Source organism: Camellia sinensis, unplaced genomic scaffold, assembly GCF_055761805.1.
Source record: "Camellia sinensis isolate YWXY unplaced genomic scaffold, ASM5576180v1 Unanchor2, whole genome shotgun sequence".
In the NCBI taxonomy this organism is placed as follows: Eukaryota; Viridiplantae; Streptophyta; class Magnoliopsida; order Ericales; family Theaceae; genus Camellia; species Camellia sinensis.
Window position 1 is genome coordinate 21,622,898 of NW_028129079.1, and position 27,894 is coordinate 21,650,791.

Genomic DNA, 27,894 nt, shown 5'->3' on the forward strand with positions numbered 1-27,894 from the left:
AATACAAAGTCTTATAAATTACTACAGGTGCTCGCGATTTGGCGGTTTGGCGGTTCGGTTGCGGCCAAAAAATCTCAAATCCGCCATCCGTCCGCCAAATTGGCGGATTGGAGAAAATCAATCCGCAACCGTCCGCTCATCATCATGCATCCGTCCAAAATGCGGCGGATCGGTTCTGTTCGGTCGGTTTTGGCGGATCGGTATATCCGCTGCTCACCCCTATTAGCCACAACAAACAAAACATCACATCCAACTCATAATCATTACATTCTTCTCTCACAAAAAAAGTCAAAAAAGCCAAAAAGTCAAAAAGTCCTTCCCAAACCAAGCTTTTTAGCCCAAGCTAAAAAAGTCAAAAAAGTCAAAAAAATCAAAAAGCCAAAAAGTCAACCCACTTCCCAAACGGATGCTAAAAAAAGGATGTGGGATGTGAGATTCTTCAAACCATTCCAAAATGAGTTCAAAAATTCTTTAGTAAGCTTTAGACAAATGTATAATTTCAAACTGTTAGTGTTACATTTGAAAAAAGTACACTAAGAAATTTTTTAGTATTTTTTGTGTTACATTGGAGCGTTGTATTTGTAATTACATTGATAAGAATGTTATGTTGGAAAAGTATATTAAGAAATTTTTTTTTTTTTAGTATTACTTTATTACATTTGGAAAAAGTACACTAAGTAATTTTTTAGTATGTTATATTGGAATGTTACACTATTATTTGTAATGTTGGATTTGTTCCAAAATGCTGAAAAATTCAAAACATTTACAATGTAGATTGCCTAAATGTATAATTTCATATTTGGAGAAACTCATTTTTATCACTCAAAAATTAAACCCAAATATATAAGTGACTATCTTTTTGTGTAATTTTCACTTTAATATAAGTTTTAGATTCATAAGGGGGAAAAAAAAAAAAAAGGACTATACAGTTCACAAAATTATATTTTAAAATTTATTAGTACTTCATTTATATATATATATTTGTTAATTTTTTTCCCTTCAAAACCATATATGCAATATAGATATTGTTGTAAAGATCTCAAAAAAAGAAATTTAAAAACATTAATTTTATTAAAAATAAATTTAGAGAATTAAAGTTATAATATGTTTACTTTTTTTAATACAAGATACATATAAATGGCGAAGATGTCATCATCATGAATTGTTATTTTCATTTCTAAACAAATCCAATTTTAAGGAACATTTTTTTTAAAATCATCTTAAACCTAATTTTTATTTTTTAAAATTCAGATGGATAAAATTATGAAATAGTGTTGTTTTTTTTGGAAGTGGACTTCATTATGTGTCACATCAAATAATAATAATTTTTTTATATATATAATAAAATGTTAAACTTAGAAATTAGTGTGACAAAAATAAAATATTAAAAAGGTTTAAAAAAAATTATTTTCAATAAAAAGAAGATAAAATTATATGGAAAACAATGAGTATTTTTTATTTATTATTTTTTCATTAAATTAATTTTTTTTTAAAAAAATCAAAAATCAAAAATCAAATTTTAAAAACAAATAAAAAATACAACAAAATCTTAACATTAACTATGATGTGAGGAAAATAAAGCTTTTGTTTGGGATGAGCTTTTTTGGCATTTTTTATTTTTATGAAAGAAAAAATAAAATAATTATATTTTAGATGTAATATTTTGTCTTATTAATTTTTTTAATTTATTTTATCTTTTTATCTTTTTATTAGTAAAATAGCAACCAAAAAAAAAACAAAAAAACAAATCCATGCCAAATATAGCTAAGATGGCAAGACCTTACCTGCTTCGACAAAAAAATGCAAGCTGCCTTCTTTGAAAATTTGGCGCGCAACTCTGACTTTTTAAAGCGAATTATTTAGTACTTTTATAATATTATGTGATATTTTTTATTTTATAAAGTGTTTTTAATTAATGATGTAATAAAAAATAAATTTTGTTGATATGTGCTTTTAGGGCATATTAAATAGTTTAAAAATATTAGAGATTTATAATTTTAGATCCATAATACATCTACAATTATGTGGTAAGAGAGTTGGATCTTATATAATGAGTGTATCACAAATCAAAACTTAATACTTATTATATCACATTATTAGAAGTCAAATTAGGGGAGTGAGTCTACGAGTCTCAAACATTTTTTGTTATTGAGACGAAAATTTTTTAAAGGTACAACGTTGACTCATTTTTGTCAAGTAATTGAAAAACAAATGATAACTTGATATGTTTTGTTATTATTCATTTGTGAGGAATAACACATAAGTAAAGTCAAATTATATTTTGAAGGGTGTTGGCAAAGTGGTGATGATTAACTTAGATAATGTGAGGTCCATTATATTTATTGAATAATTATTCAATAATCTTAGAAAACTATATGATATTACTCACATTATTAGATAGTTACGAGAAAAGATAACATATTTAGTACTACGTAAACACTATTATATCATAATCTAAGAATATCTAATAATATATTTTTATTTTTATTTATGTTTATGTTTGGAAGAGAATACAAGATTAGAGCGATGGTAATAGAAAGTATGTACGCTATTGATATGCAACAATTTTTTCTACAAAGGAATACTTGAAAGGTGGTTAATTCACGCTTTGTTGATAAAGTACAAGAGTGACGGTAATAAAAACTGACATAGGTGGGCCTATAGGGACTTTTGGCCCACCACTTATAGCCCAATACATAATTTAAACACTAAAAAGTCCAGCGTTGCACCAAGGACCAATAACATCTGAACACTTGTTAAGAGAAGAACAAACTACATAAACAGACAAAAATCTTGCAGAGTTATTGGACCACGCACCAGTCATTAATGGGTTTCCTTGCAGCATTTAATGCGATAACCCCTCACGTCGGGACAGAGTAGCTTCACCATGAACAAGGCAAGCTAAGACATAGGCTTTCGGCTAACATGACAGGTCGGAGTAGACAAGGAAATGATGAGCAAAGGATATAAGCAGGTTTCTAAGACAAAATGAAGGTTAAGTTCCTTATCACCATTCTCTCTGGACATTCCATCATTCTCTCCTTTCTAACTTGTTCGTCAGAGGGTTCGCTGGGGGACTCCCGTTCCCCGTTGAACTCTTGTGCAGGTTTTTCCACAGGACAACGGTGTGGGAGGCATGGATCTACCCGACCTTATCCATCAGGGTCCAGCAGCATCATCAAAAACTATGTAAGGATCAATTTGAAAGAAACCCGATATCTAGTCATCTACGTGACTACATACAGTTGATTTGAATTATAATTTCGATTGTTTTATTAACAAGAAAACAAATAATGTATTTGTGAAGCTTATCATCTTAATTAAGATTGAAATTAGAGGTCATCTTAGTCTAATAATCTATAAATAGAGAATTTAAAAATATTTCTGTTTCAAGTTAAAAATACTATTCTCTTTGTTTCTAAAAAAATTAATTCATTTAAATTATTTTTATCTTATAAATAAATTACAGCAGCATTGATGAACAGGAAGGAAGCTATAAGAGTCGTCCTAGTGGTCTTCTGTTTACTTTGTTGAACAAAGATTTGGTTGGATAAGAAAAGAAATATTTCTCCAAATCCACCATCAGCATTGATTAGGTCCCACACAAACATTATTCGGTAAAATGCAAATACCCCTGAAATTTGGATTGTTCTATGTAATTTTAAAAATTATAAATATTTTTTTGTCAGAATTTGTTATTTAAAAAAATTAATTAAAAAATAACTTTTTAAACTATTCTCTTATACAATAATAAAATTACCTGAATTGTTAATTAAAATATATTTCTAACATCATTAAAAATTATTAATTAACTTGATATTTTATTAATAGTAAAAGAGGTTATTTGTTATTGGATTAGAAATTTGAAGGCATGAAATGTAATTTCTAAAATCACAATGAACAATTCATATTTTAAACAAATCTTAAATGGTGTATTTACAATTTATCCAAAATTATTCAGTAAAAAAAGCTGTTCAATTCCACCACGTAGGATTCCAGCAACATAAAAAATGCTTTCTCCAGTTGCCTCATCACCTCCTATATATAAACCATACATCCCCTGCCACTTCCTCAAACATCAACAAAATCACTTCAAAACACAAGTGAAAATCAAAATGAGGTCTAGTTGGGGCCTTGACACTTCTCTCTTTGCTCACCATCCTAGTAATACTAACACTAGGAATCTCAGCAGAGCAATGTGGAAGTCAAGCTGGGGGTGCATCGTGCCCAGGAGGTCTATGCTGCAGGCAACATGGGGGGTGCGGAACCACCCCTGACTACTGCGCTGCTGGTTGCCAAAGCCAGTGCGGCAGTAACACTCCTAACCAATAACACCGTGACATGTGCACTCTATAATCCCAACCAATAACACCACACACAAAATGATGGATGGAACCGATCTTGTCTCCTATCCAATCAATTGAGGTAGTTAAGATCGGCTCTAGTCATTCAATTATTAGTATTTTTTTATTTATGAGAACCACATTTGTAATTCAAAGAGTATTGGTGACACACTTTTAACTGAACACTGATAAAAATCGTTTGATCACCATTACATCTAACCTTTATTCGGTAACCGGTGCTTTTGGGTCAAAATGAACATTATAACCTTGAAGTATGCATGAGCCTCATGATTTGCAAATTCTCTATCATCGTTTTTTTCTTTTAAATGCAATTACCAACTAGGAGATGGTATTTTTATCATGTTTTATTGGACTCAATGTGACAATAGTTAAGTGGAGATTTTAGAAGAGAGGTTTTTGGGGAGGGGGGGATGCACCTTGTGAAGTTAAGAACAATATGAAAACAAAACATGATCAATAATGCACCTTGTGAAAGCGGGGGGGGGGGGGGGGGGGGGGGGGGGGGATGCACCTTGTGAAGTTAAGAACAATATGAAAACAAAACATGATCAATAATGCACCTTGTGAAGTTAAGAACAATACGAAAACAAAACATGAGATGTCAAAGCAAAGCATGAGATGTGAAATGATTGCTTATCTTGTCAATGAGGGGAGAGAAAGGAACAAAGCTAAAAAATTGATCTTATCAAGCAAGAACAATTAAGGTGGGCTGTGGAATAAAGCATGTGATTCTTTTTGTCTTTCTTTAGTTCTAGCAAAATTATTAATTATCCTTATCTTAATGTGCTGGAAAACATTAGCTATTCAAATTTGACCATAACTGAGTATAAACTACAAGCAGAAATACACGCTGAACACAATATGTTGAGAGATATTTGTGCTTAACCTATAGACCATATAGTTTTTTTTTTTTTTGTTTAATCAGCCATACCTCCATGTCAGGGATTCGAACTTAAAACATTAATTTAAAAACAAAATGGCAGTAAACAATTGAACTATACATGTTAATATTAATAACGGTTCATTCCCCGTCATACATGGATCAGGTTAGGTGTGTCAGAAATCTGATACTTATCCCAACAGATCTGGATGATTCAGAGAGAGAGATAGGAATTATATAAACAACTTCATAAATAATTGCTTTTCCAGCTTCAAATGGCCCTGATATGCATGGAGTGAAGAGCAGATATAAAACTGGGAAGTTCAGAGGGCATGGAACATTTAAAAATTTGTGAAAACACCATCTGCTCCAAAGCACACGAAAGTGTCCACAAAGGTATGCATAAGCCGCACACACTAGCTAAAAGTAGAGGTAAAAATGGAAACAAAGGTCAACACACTGTGGTGTGTTGGGATACTGTGACCTCTTACCCTAATGCTACGTATATGTGGTTGGCGAGGGCGATTATCTCTATATTGAGAAAGAGAAGCACAATCTCGTTATCTTCAACCATGTTCTTGTCATGTACTATCATCTTCGACATGCTTTTTACTGTCATATTTCTAACAAAAAATTAATCTAATAATCGTTGACAGTTGAAACTAATCACAAGCAGAAGAATTAATACTATTTCCAAACTAGCAAATATTTTTCCTCTTCCAGTCAGGCTAACAGTCATTTTTGAAGTACTAAAGCCCAAAACTTTTGATTATTATGTACAATTGGCTCACATTAAGCCATGAACATAGCAAAATTACATTGTTTGACCAAATAATACCAATGCTATATGATGAACTTTACAAATTTTCTACTTGCCCTCTTCCCCCAACCAAAAGAAACAGAAATAAAAAAATAAAAATAAAAATAAAAAGAGAAAAGGGTTCGATGCTATTGCTATGTTGGGATGTGATAATTGCCTAAGCAGTTGCATAACTGGAATCTATAAAAGCTTCACAGAATAATGATTCTCCTAGCTTTTGGGACAGCCTAATGAATTTCAGCTAGCTTTTGCTGATAAAATAGAAACAAGCTCGGATCGAGCTTTTTCGAAGGCATTCGACAAATTCTCAGGTTTTCTACCACCTGCCTGAGCAAAATTAGGCCTGCCACCCCCTCCTCCACCGCATAACTTCGCTATAGGCCCGATAAATTTCCCTGCTTGAACTCCCATGCCAACCACCCCCAGTGAGAATGCAGCGATTAAACTTACCTTGCCTTCACCAGAACATGAGCCCAAAATCACAGCTGCTGGATCTTCTAATGTATCCACTAGGTAGTCGGCTGCACTCTTCAGTGAATCAGCATCTGTATCATCCATGCACTCAACCAGCACCCTGTAAAGTAATTTTCCAGAAAGCAACTGTATTATTCATAGAATGCTCTTTTAGAACTCCAAAGGGGAAATAATATCAAGACTTGTTAATGTCAATTTTTTTTGTTTTTGTTTTTGTTCTTTTCTGTGCTTGGGTTTAGGTTGAGTTGTCTGAATGATGGCGGTGCGAGTTAGCTATGTTGAATAGCTTAATACACATTGTTGGGCTCATTTTCTAATAGCCTAAGCTTTGGGGACTAATGGTGATATAACATATGGTATCAGAGCCAGAGAACTAGGGATGGGTAGGGTGCATATCCCTGGCTTGTACATGGTGGGTGCTGCCAAGCGAGCACACTGGTGTGAGGGAAGAGGTGTGAAGCGAAATTCCACGTTGACTGGGTACAAAAGTAATGTGCAGTATATAAATCTGAAGGCACCTCATGCTGAGCTAACTTTAGGGTGTGTTTTTTCCAAGACTCTGTAACAAGCTATTCTTTACAAGTTTGAATGATTTCGTGTGCTCTTTATCATAGATGCATAGTTGATCCAAAATTTCTACTCTCTAACATAGATGGAACTACAGAAGTTAATTTAATACCTGATATTTTTAGAATTTCCCACAAGCAATACATTGTTTGCGATGATTGAGGCTCTGTGAACTGCTGCTTTAGCACGAATAGCTGAAATTTCATTTCTTGCCATTCGCAATTCCTCCAATAGTGTTTCTACCCTGGCTGGTACATCTTCAGCTTTCACCTTTGCAGAATGAATTTTAATAATGAGAACATTGGAAACAATCAGGTGTTCTCTATTTAGCAAAAAGATTACAGAAGAAAACATACTTTGAGAGTAGAGCAGAGCTGTTTCATGTAGTTATCTCTAGCATTGATGTATTCGATAAAAGCTTCACCAGCAACGGCTTCTATACGTATGATTCCAGACGCAATCCCCTGTTCTGAGATTATTTTGAAGCCATGTATTTCAGAAGTACTGCTGACATGAGTGCCACCACATAGTTCCATGGATACACCTGGAACCTCTACAACACGTACCTAAAATAATCACAGTATTTGAAGGAAAAATCAAATCCTATGTAAAAGTATGTTCCATAAGTTACAGCATTTATGTGTTGTGAAATGAGCGTATATTTTAACACCATTTTCTGTCAGAACTCAGAAGTACAAAAGAAAAGATTTTATAGAAACTTGAACCTGTTCTCCATATTTTTCTCCGAACATTGCAATAACCCCAGCATTTTTAGCATCAGTTAGAGGCATCACTTTAGTTTGCAGAAGTGTAGAGTCCTCAATCCAGCTATTGATCAGTCCTTCAATCTCCACGAGGCAAGAACCAGATTTATGAAGTTAATTTCACATATCATTTATATCTGGAAGCTATCAGTTAAAGAACTCTCACGTGGAAGTATACAGTCCCCAAGAAGTGAAGAACAAAAAAGTCTCAAATGGACACCTTGGGCTTAGCAGGCAAGTGCATATTTGTAACTTGAATGACCATGAAGAGTGATTTTAACAAGGGTATGAAAATTTTGGAAACATTCATGACAAGCCTCTTTGGCATGAATTTGGATAGCTAGACATCTCTTTACATGGAAAACAATTTTAATGATCAGATACGCAAGCAGAGAAAATTACAAAAGATATATTAGACTATAAGTACAACAATATGATTAAAGTTCTTGTCTGCTTACCTCGTCATGCCACATTTCAAATGCTTCATCATCATCTTCATAAACACTTACCCATACTCTTTCAGCTGGCAATCCAAACCTGCGCAATTAAAAAATAACTTTCATTCTTCTTGCTCAGGGAAACAATCACAAATTCATAGCTACGACGAGGAAAAAATTTATTCAAAAAAAATTATGAAAAACCCATCCTTTTAGTAAGATCCTCTGTATTGACCAACATCTGGTACTAACATATTGGAACCTACGCCCCCCAAAAAAGGCATTTATGCTTGACTTTAGGGTCTGTTTGGCTGATGTGCACATGTACTTCGCACTCTTCACTACTAGTATGGATCCCAAAATATTTACAGTTTTGACTGCTGCTTTTTTCCCATTGCTAACAACAGTGTCATCCCACAACAAACACTGTCCAAGGATGTGCCTTTGAAACTACAACTACTTGCAGCCACTAGAATGGTTACATCTTATATAGTGAATTGATACTCATAATATTTTAAGGTCATAAATAATTCCAGGCATTGATTGTACACATAAAATTGTGGAAATATTATTCAAAAAATACTGCTTGTATGACTTAAAAACCAGTTTTTATCAGAAATTTTATAGGCCTGGTACCTATTGAGAAACATAAAACTTCATAAGAGGTGCCAACTTGAAATAAGGATGTTGAGATTTATGGCATGCCAATGAAGGGAAAAAAACAAATTAAAAATAGACATATTCAATCAACAAAAGGAGTGTGAAGACAAGAGAATTATCAGTCTAGACTTTAGTGTCACAATAAAATTACTCATACATACTCCAAGGTAGTAAGCTCCCATGCCCATTTAATTGCTTCCTTCTTGAAGTAATCTCCAAAATTGAAGTTTCCAAGCATCTCAAAGAATGTATGATGTCTAGATGTTCGACCTACAATCTCAACATCATTTGCGCGTATGCATCTTTGGGAAGTTGTGGCACAGGGTACCTCAGCAAAATATGATGATGATGATGTTAAAGTGGCTCAAAATTGCATTCGAAAGAACATCTGTAATATACACATGTTCATTAATAACAAAATGAATAAGACCACATCATTGCATTCCATTAGCAGACCTTGTAGACCAAAACCAAGAGACACATACCCATCAAAAGGCGAACAACGGGGGCAAAAAAGAAGATGGAAACTACGACACACATTAATGAAAAACCAGTCAATTACTAGATTAATGAATCATACATTTGGTAATCATCAGACATCATGCCAATATGTTAACCAGCCCAATTACGAGATGTGCATCAGTGCCTTTTGAAAATAATTTTTTTATCCAAGGTAAGTGTTTATAACTCCATATCATACATTTGCTTAAAATAGTATATATCTATATAATAAAGCAGAACGATTTTTGAAAATATGTAAAATGTATCAGAGATACATTTCATTTTAAGGGCTCAGATTAATTGTGATAAATATAGATGGTTGAGATATGCTTTAATTCCCGCCCAAACACTTGGTGCTCTCTCCCTCTCCCACCTACCACGTCTCTCCCCATTCCATCTTTATCTCTCTGTTGCACGTCTCCTTCCATTCTCTCCTTATCTCTATCTCCATCTTTGTTCCTCTTCTTTATCTCCCCCCTTCTCTCTCAGTGGCTTCAATTCGCAACCCTCCACCACCACCCACCCACTTTCTCTCTCTGCTTCGAACCTCGATTGGAGCTCTTTGGTACTTCTCTCCCTCTCTCTCTTTCTCTCTATGCTTCAAATTTAAATTGTTGCTTCATGGTTTCTGGTTTATCATCATTTCTGTTTCTGGTTCATGGTTTATTATTTGGTGAAACAGAGCTACTTCAAAGCTATACCAAACCTGAGGCTTTTATCTGTGCAAGGTAAGATTTCTGTCTCTATTCCCATTCTCTTTCTGTTCCCCTTCGTTTTCTTCTCTTGCCATTTTCTGGTTCATTTCTGTTTATACAAATTTGCTGATCAACATTTGGTTCTCTTACTGTTCATTTTTCCCATTTTCAATTATGATTGAATATAACTTGGTGACTGAGGGAAAATTTTAAGTTTGGTGAATGATGTGATGGCCAAAGAAAGAACACTCCGTAAAGGTGTTTTTCTTCATGGGTTTTATAGGTATGTTTTTAGTGTTGTCCCAAACTACTTTCAGAATTATAGAATACAGATTGACAGTAAATCAAATTCGTTGGCAATACCACACAGAGGAAGCATCTGGGATGAAGACATGGGTGTTTGGATCAGTTAGACAATCAGTTAGCCAGTGACAGGTCTGTCATGAACCCACATGGGAACACCATCTGAAGGCACCTCACATTTTTCCAACACAAAAGCAAATAAAATGGGATGGGCTGTAATAGAGGGGTAGCCCCACCTCTCAAATTTCAATTCCATCATTTTATTAATGAAAAAGTCTAGAAACACATAAACTTATCATATGAAAATTATGTCCGATTTTTAGAAACACAGAATCTAATCATATAAAGATTGCCTCTGATTTTTAGATTGGTTATTAGTTTTATTGTTGTTGAAACTATGATATGGGTAAAGGTAGAAATTTCAAATATTCATGGATTTGGGTCATTTCTGTTTTTCTCAAGAGGCATCCAGGTGAAGCTATGTGGAATAGCTCAGTATGGTAATCTCATAGGTGTTACAATTGGATACACAATAACGGCATCTATTAGTATGGATGTCGTTATTTTATCCTGTGTTTTTTTCCCTTCACAATTATTGTATTTTTAAATTAAGTTTTGTAAAGGAGAATGCTTGATGAAAGTCATTTCAATACATTTGAGATTTTGTCACCAAATGTGTATTTACATGGTGAAAGCACAAAAGCACTTTATGATTTTAAAGGACTTCTTAGATGAACATATACCAAACATTCATTTTCTCTAAAAAGTCTTATGAAGTTCTTCTATAGAGTTGATAGGAAATGCCACGAGTATACAAGGATCAAACTTTTCAAGAGAGAGTGAATTAGAAAGGTCACAAGCATATTAATCACCACCTTTACTTTTTTTGAAGGTGGTGTGAACTAAACTTCATTATAAGTCCTAACTACCCAAGTTTACCATGTCGTACACTAGAAGAAGTCAGCAAAATGTGTATATTGAGGTTGTGCTAATTAAATATATAGGCTTTGTTTGGATTTCTATGTGATTAGTCTAACCAACACGTATCTAAAAAATGCTCAAACAAACAAAGGGTAAGAGCAAAACTTCAAATAAAGATGCATACATGACTTGTGCTTCAAAGATAGAAAAAAGAAAACAAGGCAAATAACAACACTAGAGAAATGAATGGTTATGAGCTAATATTCATTGAAATAGCACACAATTGTGCATACAACACTACCATCACTTGTTTCATCAAAATTGCAATTAAATTGATTGCTTTCATAGGAATATTGGAGGACCATATAAAGAAGAAAAAAAAGTTCAGCATTATTAAGCAACTGACAACAAAAGAATTACGAAAAATCTTGATTTTTTCTTCCTTCTCTGCATTTCATTGTTGGTGTGTGAACATAGCATCTCAACACATGCCACGCTTGATCTTCTTGTGTTGTGGTGGTATATGGAACTTTGGCTCTCTAGGTATGGTGCAATGCTTCATCGACCTGAAAATAACCCGAAACAAACAAAGGACATCGTTATGTTTACACCACTTGTGCCAGTCAAATGATGCATTAGAAAACTTCTAGATTTGAGGTATATTTTACAAAATTGGAGATCCAAACAACACCTGATCAATAAAATATGCTGGAAAAGTTGCAGCTACAGTGACACTGAGGGGAAAAAAATGTATATAAAAAAAGAAGAAAGAAAGCAATGTATACAAACTACATATTGCTTTTTAAGAATCATTTGAAGAAGAGGGTCTATTTGAAGTCTTTAGTAGGAGAAGTAATTTGGCAGGTTCAGCTTTCCGCGCCCACCAAAATAGACATGATATCTTCTTGTATAGAAAATAGAAACAAGTGGATCATATGTTTTTCTAATATTGAAAAGACACACCATGTGTCCTATAGGCCAAACCTACTAGATAATTTCTCTATTTAGTAGATTTTTTGGTTATCCATATTCAAATGGAAAACCATGTATAGCAAAAGAAGTTTTTAAAAATTCTAGATTTTATCCGATACCTTCTAGGGATGAAAGGCCTGTCGAAATAGGGCATGAGTTGAGCTCTTGGAATGAGCTCCTTTCTTAGTCTCCTGATTTCCTCTTCTTCTGCTAACTACAGGAGCAAAATCCAACATGCACACATATATCAGTAAACTACCAATAATATCACCAAAACACACCCATAAGGTTTTTTCTGTCATGTACCTTTTGTTGTCTTTCCCTTTTCTCCCTGTACTGTTCAACAAGGCTCATCTTCTTAGCCAGCTAATATGCAATCACAGAAGCAAAATTAAAAGGTAATTCAATAAAGGGGATTTCATTATTGCTATGTAATATGCGCGAGAACGTGAGTGAATGGTAAAGACTATAGTAATGACATAATGCCTACTCTGTATGTGATAGGTGAGTGAAGTTATGGTCATTATGCCCAAAACAATTGATTAATACATGAAAACCCTGAGTAAAAATATTTAAAGAAAGTTAAAAATACACCTGTTGGTCAAACTCAGCACGCTTCACAGCCCTCACATCGCTATGCAGCACCAAATCAACCGGTCTTGTGATTTCTTTGACGGCAGGTTTTACTAAGCACTGTAATACCATCAAAAAGCATATATTCATGCTACACATTTCAACAAAATATTACATATGAAATTAGAGATAGAAACATTTGTACAACACAGCGAAACTTCCATCTTTTTTCTCCTCAAATTAAATGGAATTACCTCTGGCTCATCTGTTGTCAATGGGAGACCTTGTGTAATTGGTATCCGTTGCTTTTCCTCCTCCATCATCATTTGTTGTAATTTCTTGACAAATTCTTCCTCCTTGTATCTCCCCCTTTGCTGCAATAAAAATCAATCACCAAAATTAACATGATTTCAAGTAAATTGAGGCAAAGACAGAAGGATTTAAAAGCAAAAGTCAATTTCACAAAACCATAAACACACACCTCTGTTCGAAGCTTGAAGGGTTTTTGGTAGGTTGCTTTGAGTTGCTTCTTCTTCCAACGACTTCCACCAAAGGTCCCAGATGATTCAGAGCTCTACATTGAAAAAAATGAATATTAAAAATAAAAAAAAAAACACAGGTCCATTTTTCATTTTAGAAATAGAAAAAAAAATGCTTACATTTCGTCGGCTTTTGTGACCACCACCAGAAGTCCTGTTTGAAATAGTGAAGCTAGAAAATAATTCAAAGCAAACCCAATTAGGATCCAAATTGAAACGATTGAAAGAAGGAATAAGAGAATAAAAATTAATCAAATTATTATAACCAACCTTCCATGGCTGCCATCTAATGAAGACGAAACATGCAAATCCAAACCTAAACTCTCTGATATCACGAAAAAATCTGATGGAAAGAACGAAGAAGAAATCAGTGTTTCGGACACCTTAGGTTGTTGCAGTCCTGGCAATGCCCATTTCATCCCCTTCTTATCATCATCATCATCACCAACATCTTCTGATTGTTTCTCATCTGTCTGATCTGAGCCCTTCGGTATCGTAAGAAGCTTAGGCTGGAAAAGAAAGAGGAAAAAGGGGGTCAATAGTATGAGACAAAAAAAAAAAAACAAAAGATTCAAAGAAATAATTAATTTCAAGAAGATCAAAACCTAGCTTTAAACATGAACCCAAACAGACCAAGATCAAGAATCCATAACATATTGAAGTGAATATACCATTCCCAGATCAAAAAATAACCAATCAACAGGGAAAAAAAAAAAAACCTATAAATTTTTTTCTTCAAAATTATAAGAAACACTAGTGAGTTCAATCATTTCCAAGATTCAAACCAACCAATAATCAATGCGGGTTGAGATTAGCGAATCAACAAGTAAACCACGAAGAAAATGAAGAACCAGAAATTACCAGAAAAGCCCACTGATCGACTGGTTCAACAACGTTCTTCCTCGGAGGAGCAACTACTGTATCTATGTTTTCGGCGATTTCTGGGTCTTGTGTCTACATATCCAACATGTTAGACTACCAAATGGTGGACAAACTTATAACTTGTAAGTAATAAATAATAATACTCATTACATAGAATCATATTCCGAAGTAATATATTCAGCTGGCATGGGCATTTCTCACCCTTTCATTTTATTTTTTAATGTTTACATTAATGTTGTGCTTAGAGAAGAACACAGCTGCCAGAATTATCACAGTAGATCCTCAATGGTCTCTCGCAAATTAGTTTATTAAGTGGTGGAATTCTATAATTGTGTTCTTCAAATACATGTAAATATATGTTTCTTTGGTTCTGATTTTTTTTGTTTAAAAAAATGTTTGTGGACTTAATATGCCAAGTGTTTAGTCTGCTGAACTTATTCAAGATTGAAAACTAAGTAGCAGATTGAAGGTGAATAGATGGATTTCAAACAGAAGTAAATTATATTGAAAACAGGACATGAGAGATCAATTAACTAACAATTGATATACCTTTGGAACAGTACTCTTTTGCTCTGTCAGTATCTGAACCTGCTGAACCGTGCCTCCAGCTCCAGTGTTGGATCTCTGACTCGTAACATTCTCTTTACCATTTCCGAGTCCATTATACTTGTTGACTCCCACTTTGTCATTTGCTTTTGTACCACCAGTCACAGAATCTTGTGCATTGACTCCATGTAGCCTCGTGGCTTTAGAATGCACAACTTTGTTAACCTGAAATTTTTATGCATAATTCAGCTGACTAACCATGATTCTGGACTAAATATGCCAAGTGTTTAGTCTGCTGAACTTATTCAGGATTGAAAGCTAAGTAGCAAATTGAAGGTGAATACATGGATTTCAATCAAAAGTAAATTATATTGAAAACAACACGAGAGATCAATTAACTAACAATTGATATACCTTTGGAACAATACTCTTTTGCTTTGTCACTATCTGAACCTGCTGAACCGTGCCTCCAGCTTCGGTGTTGGGTCTCTGACTCGCAACATTCTCTTTACCATTTCCGAGTCTATTATACTTGTTGACTCCCACTTTGTCATTTGCTTTTGTACCACCAGTCACAGAATCTTGTGCATTGACTCCATGTAGCCTCGTGGCTTTAGAATGCACAACTTTGTTAACCTGAAAATTTTATGCATAATTCAGCTGACTAACCATGATTCTGGACTAAATATGCCAAGTGTTTAGTCTGCTGAATTTATTCAGGATTGAAAACTAAGTAGCAGATTGAAGGTGAATAGATGGATTTCAAACAGAAGTAAATTATATTGAAAACAGGACATGAGAGATCAATTAACTAACAATTGATATACCTTTGGAACAGTACTGTTTTGCTCTGTCAGTATCTGAACCTGCTGAACCGTGCCTCCAGCTCCGGTGTTGGATCTCTGACTCGTAACATTCTCTTTACCATTTCCGAGTCCATTATACTTGTTGACTCCCACTTTGTCATTTGCTTTTGTACCACCAGTCACAGAATCTTGTGCATTGACTCCATGTAGCCTCGTGGCTTTAGAATGCACAACTTTGTTAACCTGAAATTTTTATGCATAATTCAGCTGACTAACCATGATTCTGGACTAAATATGCCAAGTGTTTAGTCTGCTGAACTTATTCAGGATTGAAAACTAAGTAGCAGATTGAAGGTGAATACATGGATTTCAAACAAAAGTAAATTATATTGAAAACAACACATGAGAGATCAATTAACTAACAATTGATATACCTTTGGAACAATACTCTTTTGCTTTGTCACTATCTGAACCTGCTGAACCGTGCCTCCAGCTCCGGTGTTGGGTCTCTGACTCGTAACATTCTCTTTACCATTTCCGAGTCTATTATACTTGTTGACTCCCACTTTGTCATTTGCTTTTGTAGCACCAGTCACAGAATCTTGTGCATTGACTCTATGTAGCCTCGTGGCTTTAGAATGCACAACTTTGTTAGCCTGAAAATTTTATGCATAATTCAGCTGACTAACCATGATTCTGGACTAAATATGCCAAGTGTTTAGTCTGCTGAACTTATTCAGGATTGAAAACTAAGTAGCAGATTGAAGGTGAATAGATGGATTTCAAACAGAAGTAAATATGCCTAGTTTGGTGTCATTAATCAAAATGTTGCAGCTTCTCACCTTTGATTTTGCAGTTTCCAGGTGGGCTGACTTTGCGGCAGCAATGATTTTACTTCCTGTTAAAATCCACCTACTCTCCACCTACTTCACCCACTTAAACCTACTCCACTAAACCTAACCCACTACACCACTACCACCTCACCTACTCCACTAAACCTAATCCACTACACCACCACCACCTCCACTTCACCTACTCCTTACCTACTACACACTCACCCTCTTCTATATATAGGAATCATGAATCATTGTAATAGATATCAATAACATTATATCAATCAACAATACAATTCTCTATTTCTCTTTATACATTAAATTTCTACATGGTATCAGAGCCATAAGATTTAGGCCCGTATTTTGTTTTCTCACCGGCGGGCAGCCGGCCGGCAACCTTGCCTTCGCTGCCCGCTGGAATTTTGTACACATACCTTCACTTTCCTGCATCTGCCAACTTTCTTACAACTGTTGTCCCATAGATGGGCTTCATATCTACCAGTCCATCTATGTCTTGTGACACCTCTATACTGTGAAGTCCTCTGTCCAAATGTATCAATGGACTTCCTATGGCCAACCTGCTTCTGATCAAGCTTCTCAGCCCTCTTTTCTTCCCCTCCTTGAATGGTGTTTGGTACACCTCATGGCCTCTAAATGCATAGTAATCTGAGTATTGCTGGGCTTGAATCTGCTGTTGTTGACTATTGTTGGTCTCATGATCTGGGTTGTGGTGGTAGTACATGCTCTCTTCTTACATGAGAAGGCGCGTCACTGTCGGAATACGGGCTGCCGCCTCTGGCCCCTTAAGCTTCCGCTGCTTCCGCCCTACTCTTGCTGGCGGCGCCGCACCTGCGCTGAAGGTTGCCCAATTTAGGCGGAAAGTTTGCTCGGTATTTGGCATTGTAGTACCATTGGTTGTCGATGGCATCATCTTCACAGCCTCAATCTCTCTCCTCGAAATCACAGTGAATTGAAATTCGGCAACAAATGGTATACAGAGTGGTAGTAGTACTGTTTTTGTGCGAAGGGACAGAAATCATCACATTTCTCACCTTTTTTCTTTTATTTTGTCCTCCACTTTACACCTCACATGCCTTCTCTTTGTCTAAACAATAATTTTCCACCACCCAACTTTCTTTTTATTTTATTTTCTTTTCTTTTATTTTATCACCAACTCACTTCTTATGATGAAAACACATGCCTTAATTTATTTTAATAACATGAGTGGCCTCCCTTTTCCACCATCTCCCTCTTTTTCTACACAATATTTTTTGTACCACCGCCCACTCCATGATACCCATATTAATATTATTATTATTTTCACAAAAAAAAAAAAAAAAAAAAAAAATTCATTCCAGTTGATTTTTCTGCATTACCACACCTACCATTCGAGTTTGCCAAACACACTTATTTTATTCATGTCAGGATCAACCCCGATCACAATTTTACACAAAAAAAAAAAAAAAAAAAAAAAAACAAACAAACAAACAAACCACCACAACACACCCAACACCCACAGTGGGATTTTTCTTCTCTACTCTGCTGCAGGTCTCTTCTTCTTGCCTCCGTCCTGGACGGCCCTTGCCGGTGTTGCCTCCGTGTTTCCCACACCACCGAGCACATTCACTCCACCCTGCTCCTCCACTACAGCATATGGCGGCCCTCCAAATCGGAACATAAAACTGGCCTTCCGCTTCAGCTCCTTGTTTTCCGCCTTTAGCACACTTATCTCTGCTCGCGCATCCTTATACATGCGTTGGAGCAGAGCCAGTTGGGCGTTTAACTGCTGCACCTCATTTGTCCTACTCTGCAGCCGGTTCGACAAATTTGTAACCGCAGTCATGGTTTCCACACATGACTTCAAGGTATACTGATTGGCCTCCACATCCGACTGCACCGCCATTTTTTGCTCCACTGACCGCATCGGAAAGTTCAATGGAGCAAACACAGAGGTGTTTGGTTGAGGTTCACTGGCCACCGCACCAGTTCTCTCTCTTGTTGACTCATTGAGGTCGGGAAAGAGGGTGAGCAGCCCGCGGGAAGACGAAGCCATTTTTCTGGGCTACAAAATGTTCCACAGTTTCTCTCTCCAAAGAGGTAGAGTTTTTTTCAGAGAAGGGTTGGTTTCAGAGGTTTCAGAATGGTATGCCTCAGCCTCAGCTTTCGTCTTGGTTAAATAGCCAAGGCAGCCACGCGCATCGCGCGCCTCTTGCCACCAGCCGACAAACGGGCACGCAAGCCAAGGCGCCCACGTGCCTCGCCATCATGTCCGGCACACCTTTTGATGAATTGGGCACGCCTTTTGATGGCACGCCTTTTGATGGATTGGGCACGCCTTTTGATGGCACGCCTTTTTTGAAAAATTGGGCGCACCTTTTGAGGATGCGATTTTTTAAGGGGTCCGACAAGACTCTGTAAACTGTCCCGACATTGATTCCGGTTAGCTCCTTTATGGGTCCGACAAGACTCTATAAACTGTCCCGACATTTGATACCGGTTAGCTTTTTCAAGGGTCCGACAAGACTCTGTAAACTGTCCCGACATTGATTCCGGTTAGTTTCTACAAGGGTCCGACAAGACTCTGTAAACTGTCCCGACATTGATTCCGGTTAGCTCCTTTATGGGTCCGACAAGACTCTGTAAACTGTCCCGACATTGATTCCGATTAGTTTCTACAAGGGTCCAGCAAGACTCCGTAAACTGTCACAACAACTGTCACAACATTGTCTGCTACAACGGTCCGACATGACCCCATAAACTGTCTTCTACAACGGTCCGACATGACCCCATAAACTGTCTTCTACATCGGTTTGACACCCCCATACAGTGTCCTCTACAACGTTATGACACCACCATACAGTGTCCTCTACAACGTTATGACACCACCATCCAGTGTCTTCACCAATGGTCTGACACGACCATACAGTGTCTCTTATCCTCTTTTATTTTTATGTATTTTCTTGTTTTGTTACTCTCTCCAAACTCAAGTTGGTTAGTTCCTATCCCCCTTGAGTTTGCGGGGGGCTGTTAAAATCCACCTACTCTCCACCTACTTCACCCACTTAAACCTACTCCACTAAACCTAACCCACTACACCACTACACCACTACCACCTCACCTACTCCACTAAACCTAATCCACTACACCACCACCACCTCCACTTCACCTACTCCTTACCTACTACACACTCACCCTCTTCTATATATAGGAATCATGAATCATTGTAATAGATATCAATAACATTATATCAATCAACAATACAATTCTCTATTTCTCTTTATACATTAAATTTCTACACTTCCACATCCAGATTTAAAAGTCAAATCCCGAGTCTTAGCAGTAGATTCCTTGGACATATTTGACTTTCTTACTTTGTCACAATTTGCTTGAGGCGCTCTCATGGCATTTTGATTATTATCAGGTGTTACATCTTTGTTCAGTGATGCACGAAGTGTCGTGTTCTTAACATTATAACCAGGGTGTGAAGAGGAGCCCACACCGGATTTTCCCGAGGAAGATTTACGCCCTTCTAATTTTCTCCCACCAACTACTTCAAATGCATGTTACATGTCCGCATAAAATCCAAGAAAATCATACCAAAAATAAAAAAATAAAAAACAAATCCAAGAACAAAGATATTGGACAGGTATATATGCAATTCATAAACATATGCGTGCACAGAAATGTAATACAATTTAAACAGATTCATTAATTTTTTATTTTCGATAACATTACAAACAGAAACAGAGGAGCACAAAATTTAGACCAGCATCTCTAATGGAACTTCTTGCAAAAACCTTCAAAAATACACACACCAACTCAAACATTGTTGGTCACCAAGCTTCTTTTTTTATTGATGTATTTGGCGATGTAAACTTTTTACTGTCTAAATTTATCAATAATTTTTTTTTTACCGATTAAAAAAAAAAAAAATTGAACATCTCGCATCCACCATATCGAGGAATGAATCAGCAACGTGGTCACATGCATTACTTAAACACAACTGTCGATGAAACTAAAAATTATCATGTGACAAATCAAACTTATTCAAAAATTTAAAACTCGATGAACATGTATGTTTATATTCATCTTTCATTCATATACTTTTTAAGAGAAATTACCATTCAATGGTAGTTTTAGAAAATTATTACAAATTCCTAAAAGAGTTTTAAGACTTTAATTATTCACTGTACTTTTTTGTAAAAACTTACACTGAATTGAAAAACAAACAAAAACATAGATATGGACCTAAGATAAAAGGAGAACCTGAAAGTCGAATCATCCTCTGAAGAAATATCATAAGCAGCGACAAGAAAATCAGCAACAAGAAAATCAGCAAAAAGAAATTCTCCATTGCAACAACTACAACAGCGTACTGAATAGCTGTGTGTATGCGAATATATATATATATATATATATATGCATTTAGAGAGGGAGAGAGAGAGATTGCGGGAATTTTGAAATGCATTTAGAGAGGGAGAGAGAGAGATTGCGGGAATTTTGAAAGAAATTTGATCAATTAAGGAATTAGTTAATTAAGGAATGATTGATTAAGGAATTAGGAATTTTGATATGGTTTTTCCAATCTTCCAGAAGCCTCTCTATTCCTCTATTTTTGTTACTATAGCTAGCTAAAAGCAGAAAATTCATCTCCAGCAGCCTCGCCGGTGGCTAGCTACTTTGATTTTCAGCTACAGTGCCTCGCCAGGGAAGACGAGGCGCTGTTCAGTAGCCTCTCAATTTTTTATTAGTTTCTTTCGAGCACTCCAAGCTTTGCTTACGAACGACGATCGACGCTGGACAACTCACGATCAATGCCGGAGGAGGAGGGCCAAGCCGGAGGAGGAAAATCAACGCCAGAGGAGGACGATCGAGCCGGAGGAGGAGAATCGACGCTAAACGAGTCACGATCGACGGCGGACGAGAACGCAACGAGGACGATCGACGCCGACCTAATCACCATCGCAGACGAATCTCTGGGTCTCTGCCCCTCTGTCTCTCTTTCCCTGTGCTTGTATTTATTAATATTTTGAAGGAAATAGTTAAAGTAGAGAGGGCCGTTGGAATGTGTGTTGAAAAAATTGTTAGCTAAGCTAATAAGGTGTAACTTTTGGGTAACTAATCTGAGTACGAGTGCTGTTGGAATGTGGGTTGATAAATATGTTATTTATTTGTTGATTTTCCTCCCTTTGTTTGCGTAGAAATCATCGAACATATTTCATAATTTTTAGAACTCAATGATTTGAAGTCGAAAAGAAAGAGCATCTCTTTCTCTGTCTCAATTGAGATTCTCTCAGATTTTTTTTTGCAATCGGAATTATATTTTTAATTTTTCATATTTTGTTTTATTTTTTTAATTTTTTTCATTTAAATTGATGATAGTATTGAAATTTATTAATAATGGAGTAAAGTGATAGTTGAGGGGGTGTATGTGTATGTATGCCATATTTTAGTTGATTTTTTAATTTTTTATAAAGAGATGGAGTATTTAAAAATATAGAGGGTGATGTGTGATGGAGTATTTTGTTTTATTAGTTACTTTTAGCTTGGAAAATACATCTTTGATAAACATAGTTCGAAATTTATATAGGAAAATTTATCTATAAATCACATCTTGAGGAATGGTGATCTATTTAGTCCCAATAATTTTTTTGTAGACCAATTAGTCCCATGAATTTTGGGAAGGTCGATTAAATATATTATTTAGAAATTAAATTTACGATTATACCCTTATTTTTATTATGTTTTTTATTTCTTTATTTTTTATTTTTTTTCCTTTGGTATTAGAAAGGTAAGATACACAATCAATGGTAAGAGAGTTGGATCTTATATAATGAGTGTATCACAAATCAAAAGTTAATATGTATTATATCACATCATTAGAAGTCAAATTAGGGAAGTGAGTCTACGAGTCTCAAACATTTTTTTGTTATTGAGACGAAATTTTTTTAAAGGTATAATGTTGACTTATTTTTGTCAAGTAATTGAAAAACAAATGATAACTTGATATGTTTTGTTATTATTCATTTATCAGGAATAACACATAAGTAAAGTCAAATTATATTTTGAAGGGTGTTGGCAAAGCCCAGCAGATCCCAACTGCTGCAATCAGTCAAGGAAGTCAGCACAGTCTTCCTCCAATCAACCTTGGAAGCCCCTCATCTAGTGGCTTCAAGCCCAAATCATCCAAGTCAAAGATTCAGCCCAATATTGATCATTCCAAGTCCAAGGCTAAGTCTACAGCCCAATCCAAAGCTCATTCAAGGCCCAAGTCAAAATCTCAAGCAAAGCCCGTTTCACCTCCTGCTCAGCCCAAAGTCAAATTCAAAAGAAAGTCCAAGTTATCCAAGGAAGAATTGATCCAGTTGGTCAGCAAATTTATGGATCAACCTGATTCCCACTCAACCAGTTCAGATAATTCAGAAGAAGGTTCAGAAAATCCACACTCTTCTGAAGAATCAACCAATCAGTACTCAGGTCCAGAGTTTCAAGGTGCTCAGGATCCATTTGCTTGATCAACATTGGATTCTACATAGATACAAATTAGCTTCAATCAATACTCTTTTGCGAAAAGTTGCCAATTTGTATTTATATTGATTCCATTAATCGCATGTTCCACCGAAAGGCATGAATAGTAAAAGTTACTGTTCACTTTTACTGTTCACTTTCACTATTCAATCAATCAACTGTTGATAAAGCTGCTCATTTGTGCAATCACTCCACCGAAAGCAACCGACAGCATCTGCTTTGCCTCATGCGCTGCCAGCTGCCTTCATCAATCACATGCTAATTTGCTTTTCTTTTCTATATATTGTAATCAGTTATATTCATTCAGCACTCTTCAATTTTAGAAAATCTTCATTCTAAGAAAGCCAGAGAGCTCTGAGTGAAAATTACTTCTTTCCGTCTGTAACCCAATTAAGATCCTTGCAGTTGATACAATTGTAATTGTAAGTTATTTTCTGTATTTTAATTACAAAGTTTAATATTAAATGGTTTTGGTTTAATTAGTGCATTCTAATTCTGTTTATCAATTTTGTTTCGTATTTGATTTCGTAATCCATTTTCTTCATTCTGCTTGCTGCTTCCGTGTTTTGGTATATATATATATATATATATATATATTTTGTTCCCTTATTTCAAAGCATTTTGAACCACACTACCATATCATATGAATCTTATAACTAAAGAAAAAAAAAAAGGCATAATTTTATACGTTTTGAGTCATAACTAAAAAAAAAAAAATTTAAAAAAAGTCATGACCAAACATCACATGAGGAATAACCAAAGATCAGATGAATCATAACTAAAATATTGTCATGTTTAAAGGAGAAAATTAGTCATAATTAAATAAAAAAATGACATAACTAGGGGTTGCATATGATACATCATTTTCAAGGAGCGTGTATAATAGAATTTCCCTACATTTAAAGTAGAACACAAAAAATCTATCACATAATAATACACATAAATGAATAAGATTTTTGAAAATTTACTTATAAATCTCATATTGAGGAATGATAATCCGATTAGTCCCAAGAGTTTTCTTATAGACCAATTAGTCCCATTGACTTTGAAAATGTAGATTTAATATATTATTTGAAAAGTAAATTTACGGTTATACCCTTATTTCTATTTTTTTTTTCCTCTCTCTCTCTTTTTTTGTGTGCTAGAAAGGTAAGATACACAACCTATGATAATCAAATTTAGAATGAATTTTTATATGAGAATCTTTTTTATTTGGAATGACTTAAAATATGAAAATTTTCAAGCATTCCAAAAGGATTTCAAAAGGAGTATAAAAAGTTCTTAGTAAACTTTGAGTAAATATATAATTTCAATATGTAATACTTCAATGTAACACTCCAACGCAACACTAAAAAAAAACTCTTTAGTGTAATACGCAAAAAAATTATTTAGTGTACTTTTTCGAAACGTAATATTTCGATGTAACACTCAAAAAAAAAATGTAGGATTCTTCAAACTATTTCAAAAGGGTGTGGAATTGTTCAAACTATTACAAAAATAGAACAAAAATTCCTTAGTAAGCTTTGGGTAAATGTATAATTTCCAATTGTGCGTGTTACATTTGAAAAAAGTACATTAAGTAGCTTTTTAATGTTTTTATGTGTGTTATATTGGAGTATTACATTTGAGATTATATTGATTGGAGTGTTACGTTTGAGAAAAATACACTAAGGAATTATTTTTTGCGTGTTACATTGGAGTGTGTTACATTGGAGTGTTACGTTGTTACATTTGGAAAAAAATACACTAAGGAGCTTTTTAGTGCGTTACATTGGAGTGTTGCGTTCTTATTTGCAACGTGAGATTTATTCCAAAAAGAGGGAAAATCCATAACCTCTATAGTAGGAAAATTATTTTCACACACCTACTTATCTTAGTGCACACACTTAATGAAATATTATTTTAATGACAATTATAACTTAAAATAAAATGAATATAATGGATATCAAAACACACCCTTAATATTGAATTTAAATTTTCTCTGTACACATTTAAAAAAAAAAAAATCTCAATGCACATTTTTTGAGTAAAAAAAAAAATTCCTAATTTAGATAAAGAGAGAAGCCATTGAAATCCATGGAACCATCTTAAAATCAGAGGGATTATTGTTTTGCTATGAACTAAGAAATCCCCAATTCCATCTCCAATTCAAAGGTCATCTTTTTCAGAACCTCCAATTCCATTTTTAGATTCTCAATCACTTGTATCAATTGTAATTCTCTGTCGATTTCCACATTCTCTCCTCCACTAATCATATCAATCATATTTCATCACCTTTTGCATTCTCTGTCGATTTCCACATTCTCTCCTCCACTAATCATATCAATCATATTTCATCACCTTTTGCCTCTGATCATCCAAACTCTTCTTTAGAAACAACAAACTCCCTATCATCACCTCCCTATCCATTGATCCACCATCGCTACCAATCTCACCTTCACCTATTTGGGTCTGTAAATCCAATTTCTCTGACTTTCCTTCCTTTTTCTTGAATGATGGTTTTGCCACTAAATTAGACTTGTTTCACAATATCATCATCTTGATTGTCACAACCCAAACCCGGCCCTATGGGTTTAGCACCGTAACCGGCCAGTAATCAGAGATTACCGAAGGCCTGCAGGACAGTAATACAGTAAAACAGAGTACAGGGCCTGGCGGAAGCCAAAACAGTAAATAAACAATGCCCAATGAGCTGCGACAGTCTATATGAAAAGATTTTTCATACATTTATACGTAAACAGTACAGAACGGTATGCACAATATTTACAATCATTCAGACTAGGGACTCAACCCTAGATGACAATACGGTAAACATTCAGTCTATACAAAACAGTGAAACAGTACAAAAGGGGGAATTGTAAAACACCCCTAAGCCCTAACACGTTAGGCTCGGAACCTCGCAGTGAGGCACAAAGGCTGGCTTGACAAAACTGGAGTAACCCTGACGCCTCTAGCTTCAATCCGGTGCCTGTACACCTACATATATATATGAGCAGTGAGCTAAAGCCCAGTGAATAACATAAAGCGTAAAGGGGTTTAGAATGAATGCCCTTACAGTAATGAAAACAGTTCATTTCAATCAGTATTTCAGTTGCTCAGTACAGTAAACAGTCATATGTGGTACATCCATTAGCGTAACAATAACAGTAGGTCTTAAAAGACCGAACAGTAATGATGGCCATCAGTCAGTCAGTTGCTCAGTACAGTAAACAGTCATATGTGGTACATCCATTAGCATAACAGTAACAGTAGGTCTTAAAAGACCGAACAGTAATGATGGTCGTCAGTCAGTAAACAGTAGTGGTTCCAATGAGGGAACCGACAGAGAATTCTGTCACAGTAACAGTAAGCAGTAGGTGCCAAGAATGCCACAATACAGTTCAGAATATAGGACATACATTCATTCAGTTAACAGTAATCAGTTCAGAAAACAGTACAGTTTAGTTGTTCAGAAAATAATCATTTGTGAACATATCTTTACACATTCGTTACTCACAGAGTTCGGGCTACAGTATGCTAGAGCGTGCCTCTCCAGTCGCCAACCCTACACAATTAACAGATTGAACACACTAAGCTACACAGCTGGGAAAGATAATAACTTAACCCCTAATGCCTCGGTGTGTTCTACATCTATATCCTCAACAAGATGCCTTAAACTAGGCCTAAGAATGCCTAGAATGGGATGAGGATGCAAAGATGTACATTTAAAAGCATTTTCAGAAAAACAGAGTTCCGCTCGAGCTCAGGTTTCCCCGCTCGAGTGGCAATGCAACAAAGGTACACGCTCGAGCGTAAACTTTCCCGCTCGAGCGTACCATTAAAGTACTGGATGGGTGAAATCTCCGCTCGACGCCCGCTCGAGCGTGAGATATGACTCCGCTCGAGCGCCCAATCATCCACTCGAGCGTACTGCAGAACAGTGCAGAGAGATGCTGGATGCTCGGATTCCACGCTCGAGCGGAACTTACCCCGCTCGAGCGGAAGTGCGAAATCTGGAAAACCCAGATTGCACCTCCAAGCTCAAACTCACACTCAAATGCATCAAAACTCGACCTCTTGGGCTCATTTTCTGAAAAATGTTTATAAACACATAGAATAACATGGTTCAAAGCTCAATTTTGAGAAATCAAAGCCCAAGGGTGTTTTATTCAAACCCAATTTCAAACCATTTTCCAAGAACAATCCTCAAACATGACATGCATGATCTTTAAATCATTTTCAAAACTTTAATGCTGTCTTAAAAGAGCTCAAGCCTTCAAAAACAAGATGAACTCATAGAGTATGACCAAAAGATGGACATGCATGTGAGGTATTATGAACTACAACCTCAAAACTCCAATATATGTACATGCATGCAACAATCAAGCTTCAATTCAACAACAATGAACCAAAACAAGACTTAGTTCTACAATGAAGCATGAATCATGCAAGAACAACTCAAGGACACCATTAAGATGATGAATGATCTACCTTAGGTGTAGAATTAGAAGTGAGGGAGCTCAAATAGACAGATACACTTCAATTTCAAGCAATTCTTCAAGTTGACTAAGCCAAACCCCCAAGAACAATTCTATTCTCTCCCTCTCTCCCTCAAGGTCGGTGATGTGCTCAAAATGTGTATGCAAGAGTGTAAAGAGAATCAAAGATGACCCAAGTAGTGGGCCACTTAAGTGGCAAAACGGTAATTAAGTCCAACTCTTTAATTAGCTTATTTAATCTAATTTAAGCATACCTAATCAGTTTTCAGATAATTATACCATAAAATCACATTAATTATGAGGATCATAATACACTAACCCATTTCCGGTTCGGCCGCCGATAAGGCCTTC

The 27,894-nt window shown here is 35.6% G+C and overlaps 2 protein-coding genes across 2 annotated transcripts; both read right to left on the reverse strand.

Annotated features, from left to right (window-relative positions):
* Positions 1-5,982: 5,982 nt before the first annotated feature.
* LOC145815371 (alanine--tRNA ligase, chloroplastic/mitochondrial-like) lies at positions 5,983-10,536 on the reverse strand. The gene is made up of 6 exons (XM_082911992.1): positions 9,128-10,536; positions 8,328-8,406; positions 7,831-7,953; positions 7,462-7,671; positions 7,218-7,375; positions 5,983-6,638 (listed from the first exon to the last, which is right to left on the reverse strand). The coding sequence occupies exons 1-6, from the start codon at positions 9,202-9,204 to the stop codon at positions 6,302-6,304; spliced, it is 984 nt and encodes a 327-aa protein (XP_082768118.1). The 5' UTR covers positions 9,205-10,536; the 3' UTR covers positions 5,983-6,301.
* Positions 10,537-11,625: 1,089 nt separating this feature from the next.
* LOC145815394 (uncharacterized) lies at positions 11,626-17,279 on the reverse strand. The gene is made up of 13 exons (XM_082912042.1): positions 16,978-17,279; positions 16,547-16,616; positions 16,139-16,360; positions 15,726-15,947; positions 14,332-14,424; positions 13,741-13,979; positions 13,591-13,642; positions 13,413-13,505; positions 13,186-13,305; positions 12,953-13,051; positions 12,665-12,724; positions 12,478-12,572; positions 11,626-11,952 (listed from the first exon to the last, which is right to left on the reverse strand). The coding sequence occupies exons 1-13, from the start codon at positions 17,277-17,279 to the stop codon at positions 11,868-11,870; spliced, it is 1,752 nt and encodes a 583-aa protein (XP_082768168.1). The 3' UTR covers positions 11,626-11,867.
* Between the last annotated feature and the right edge of the window lie 10,615 nt (positions 17,280-27,894).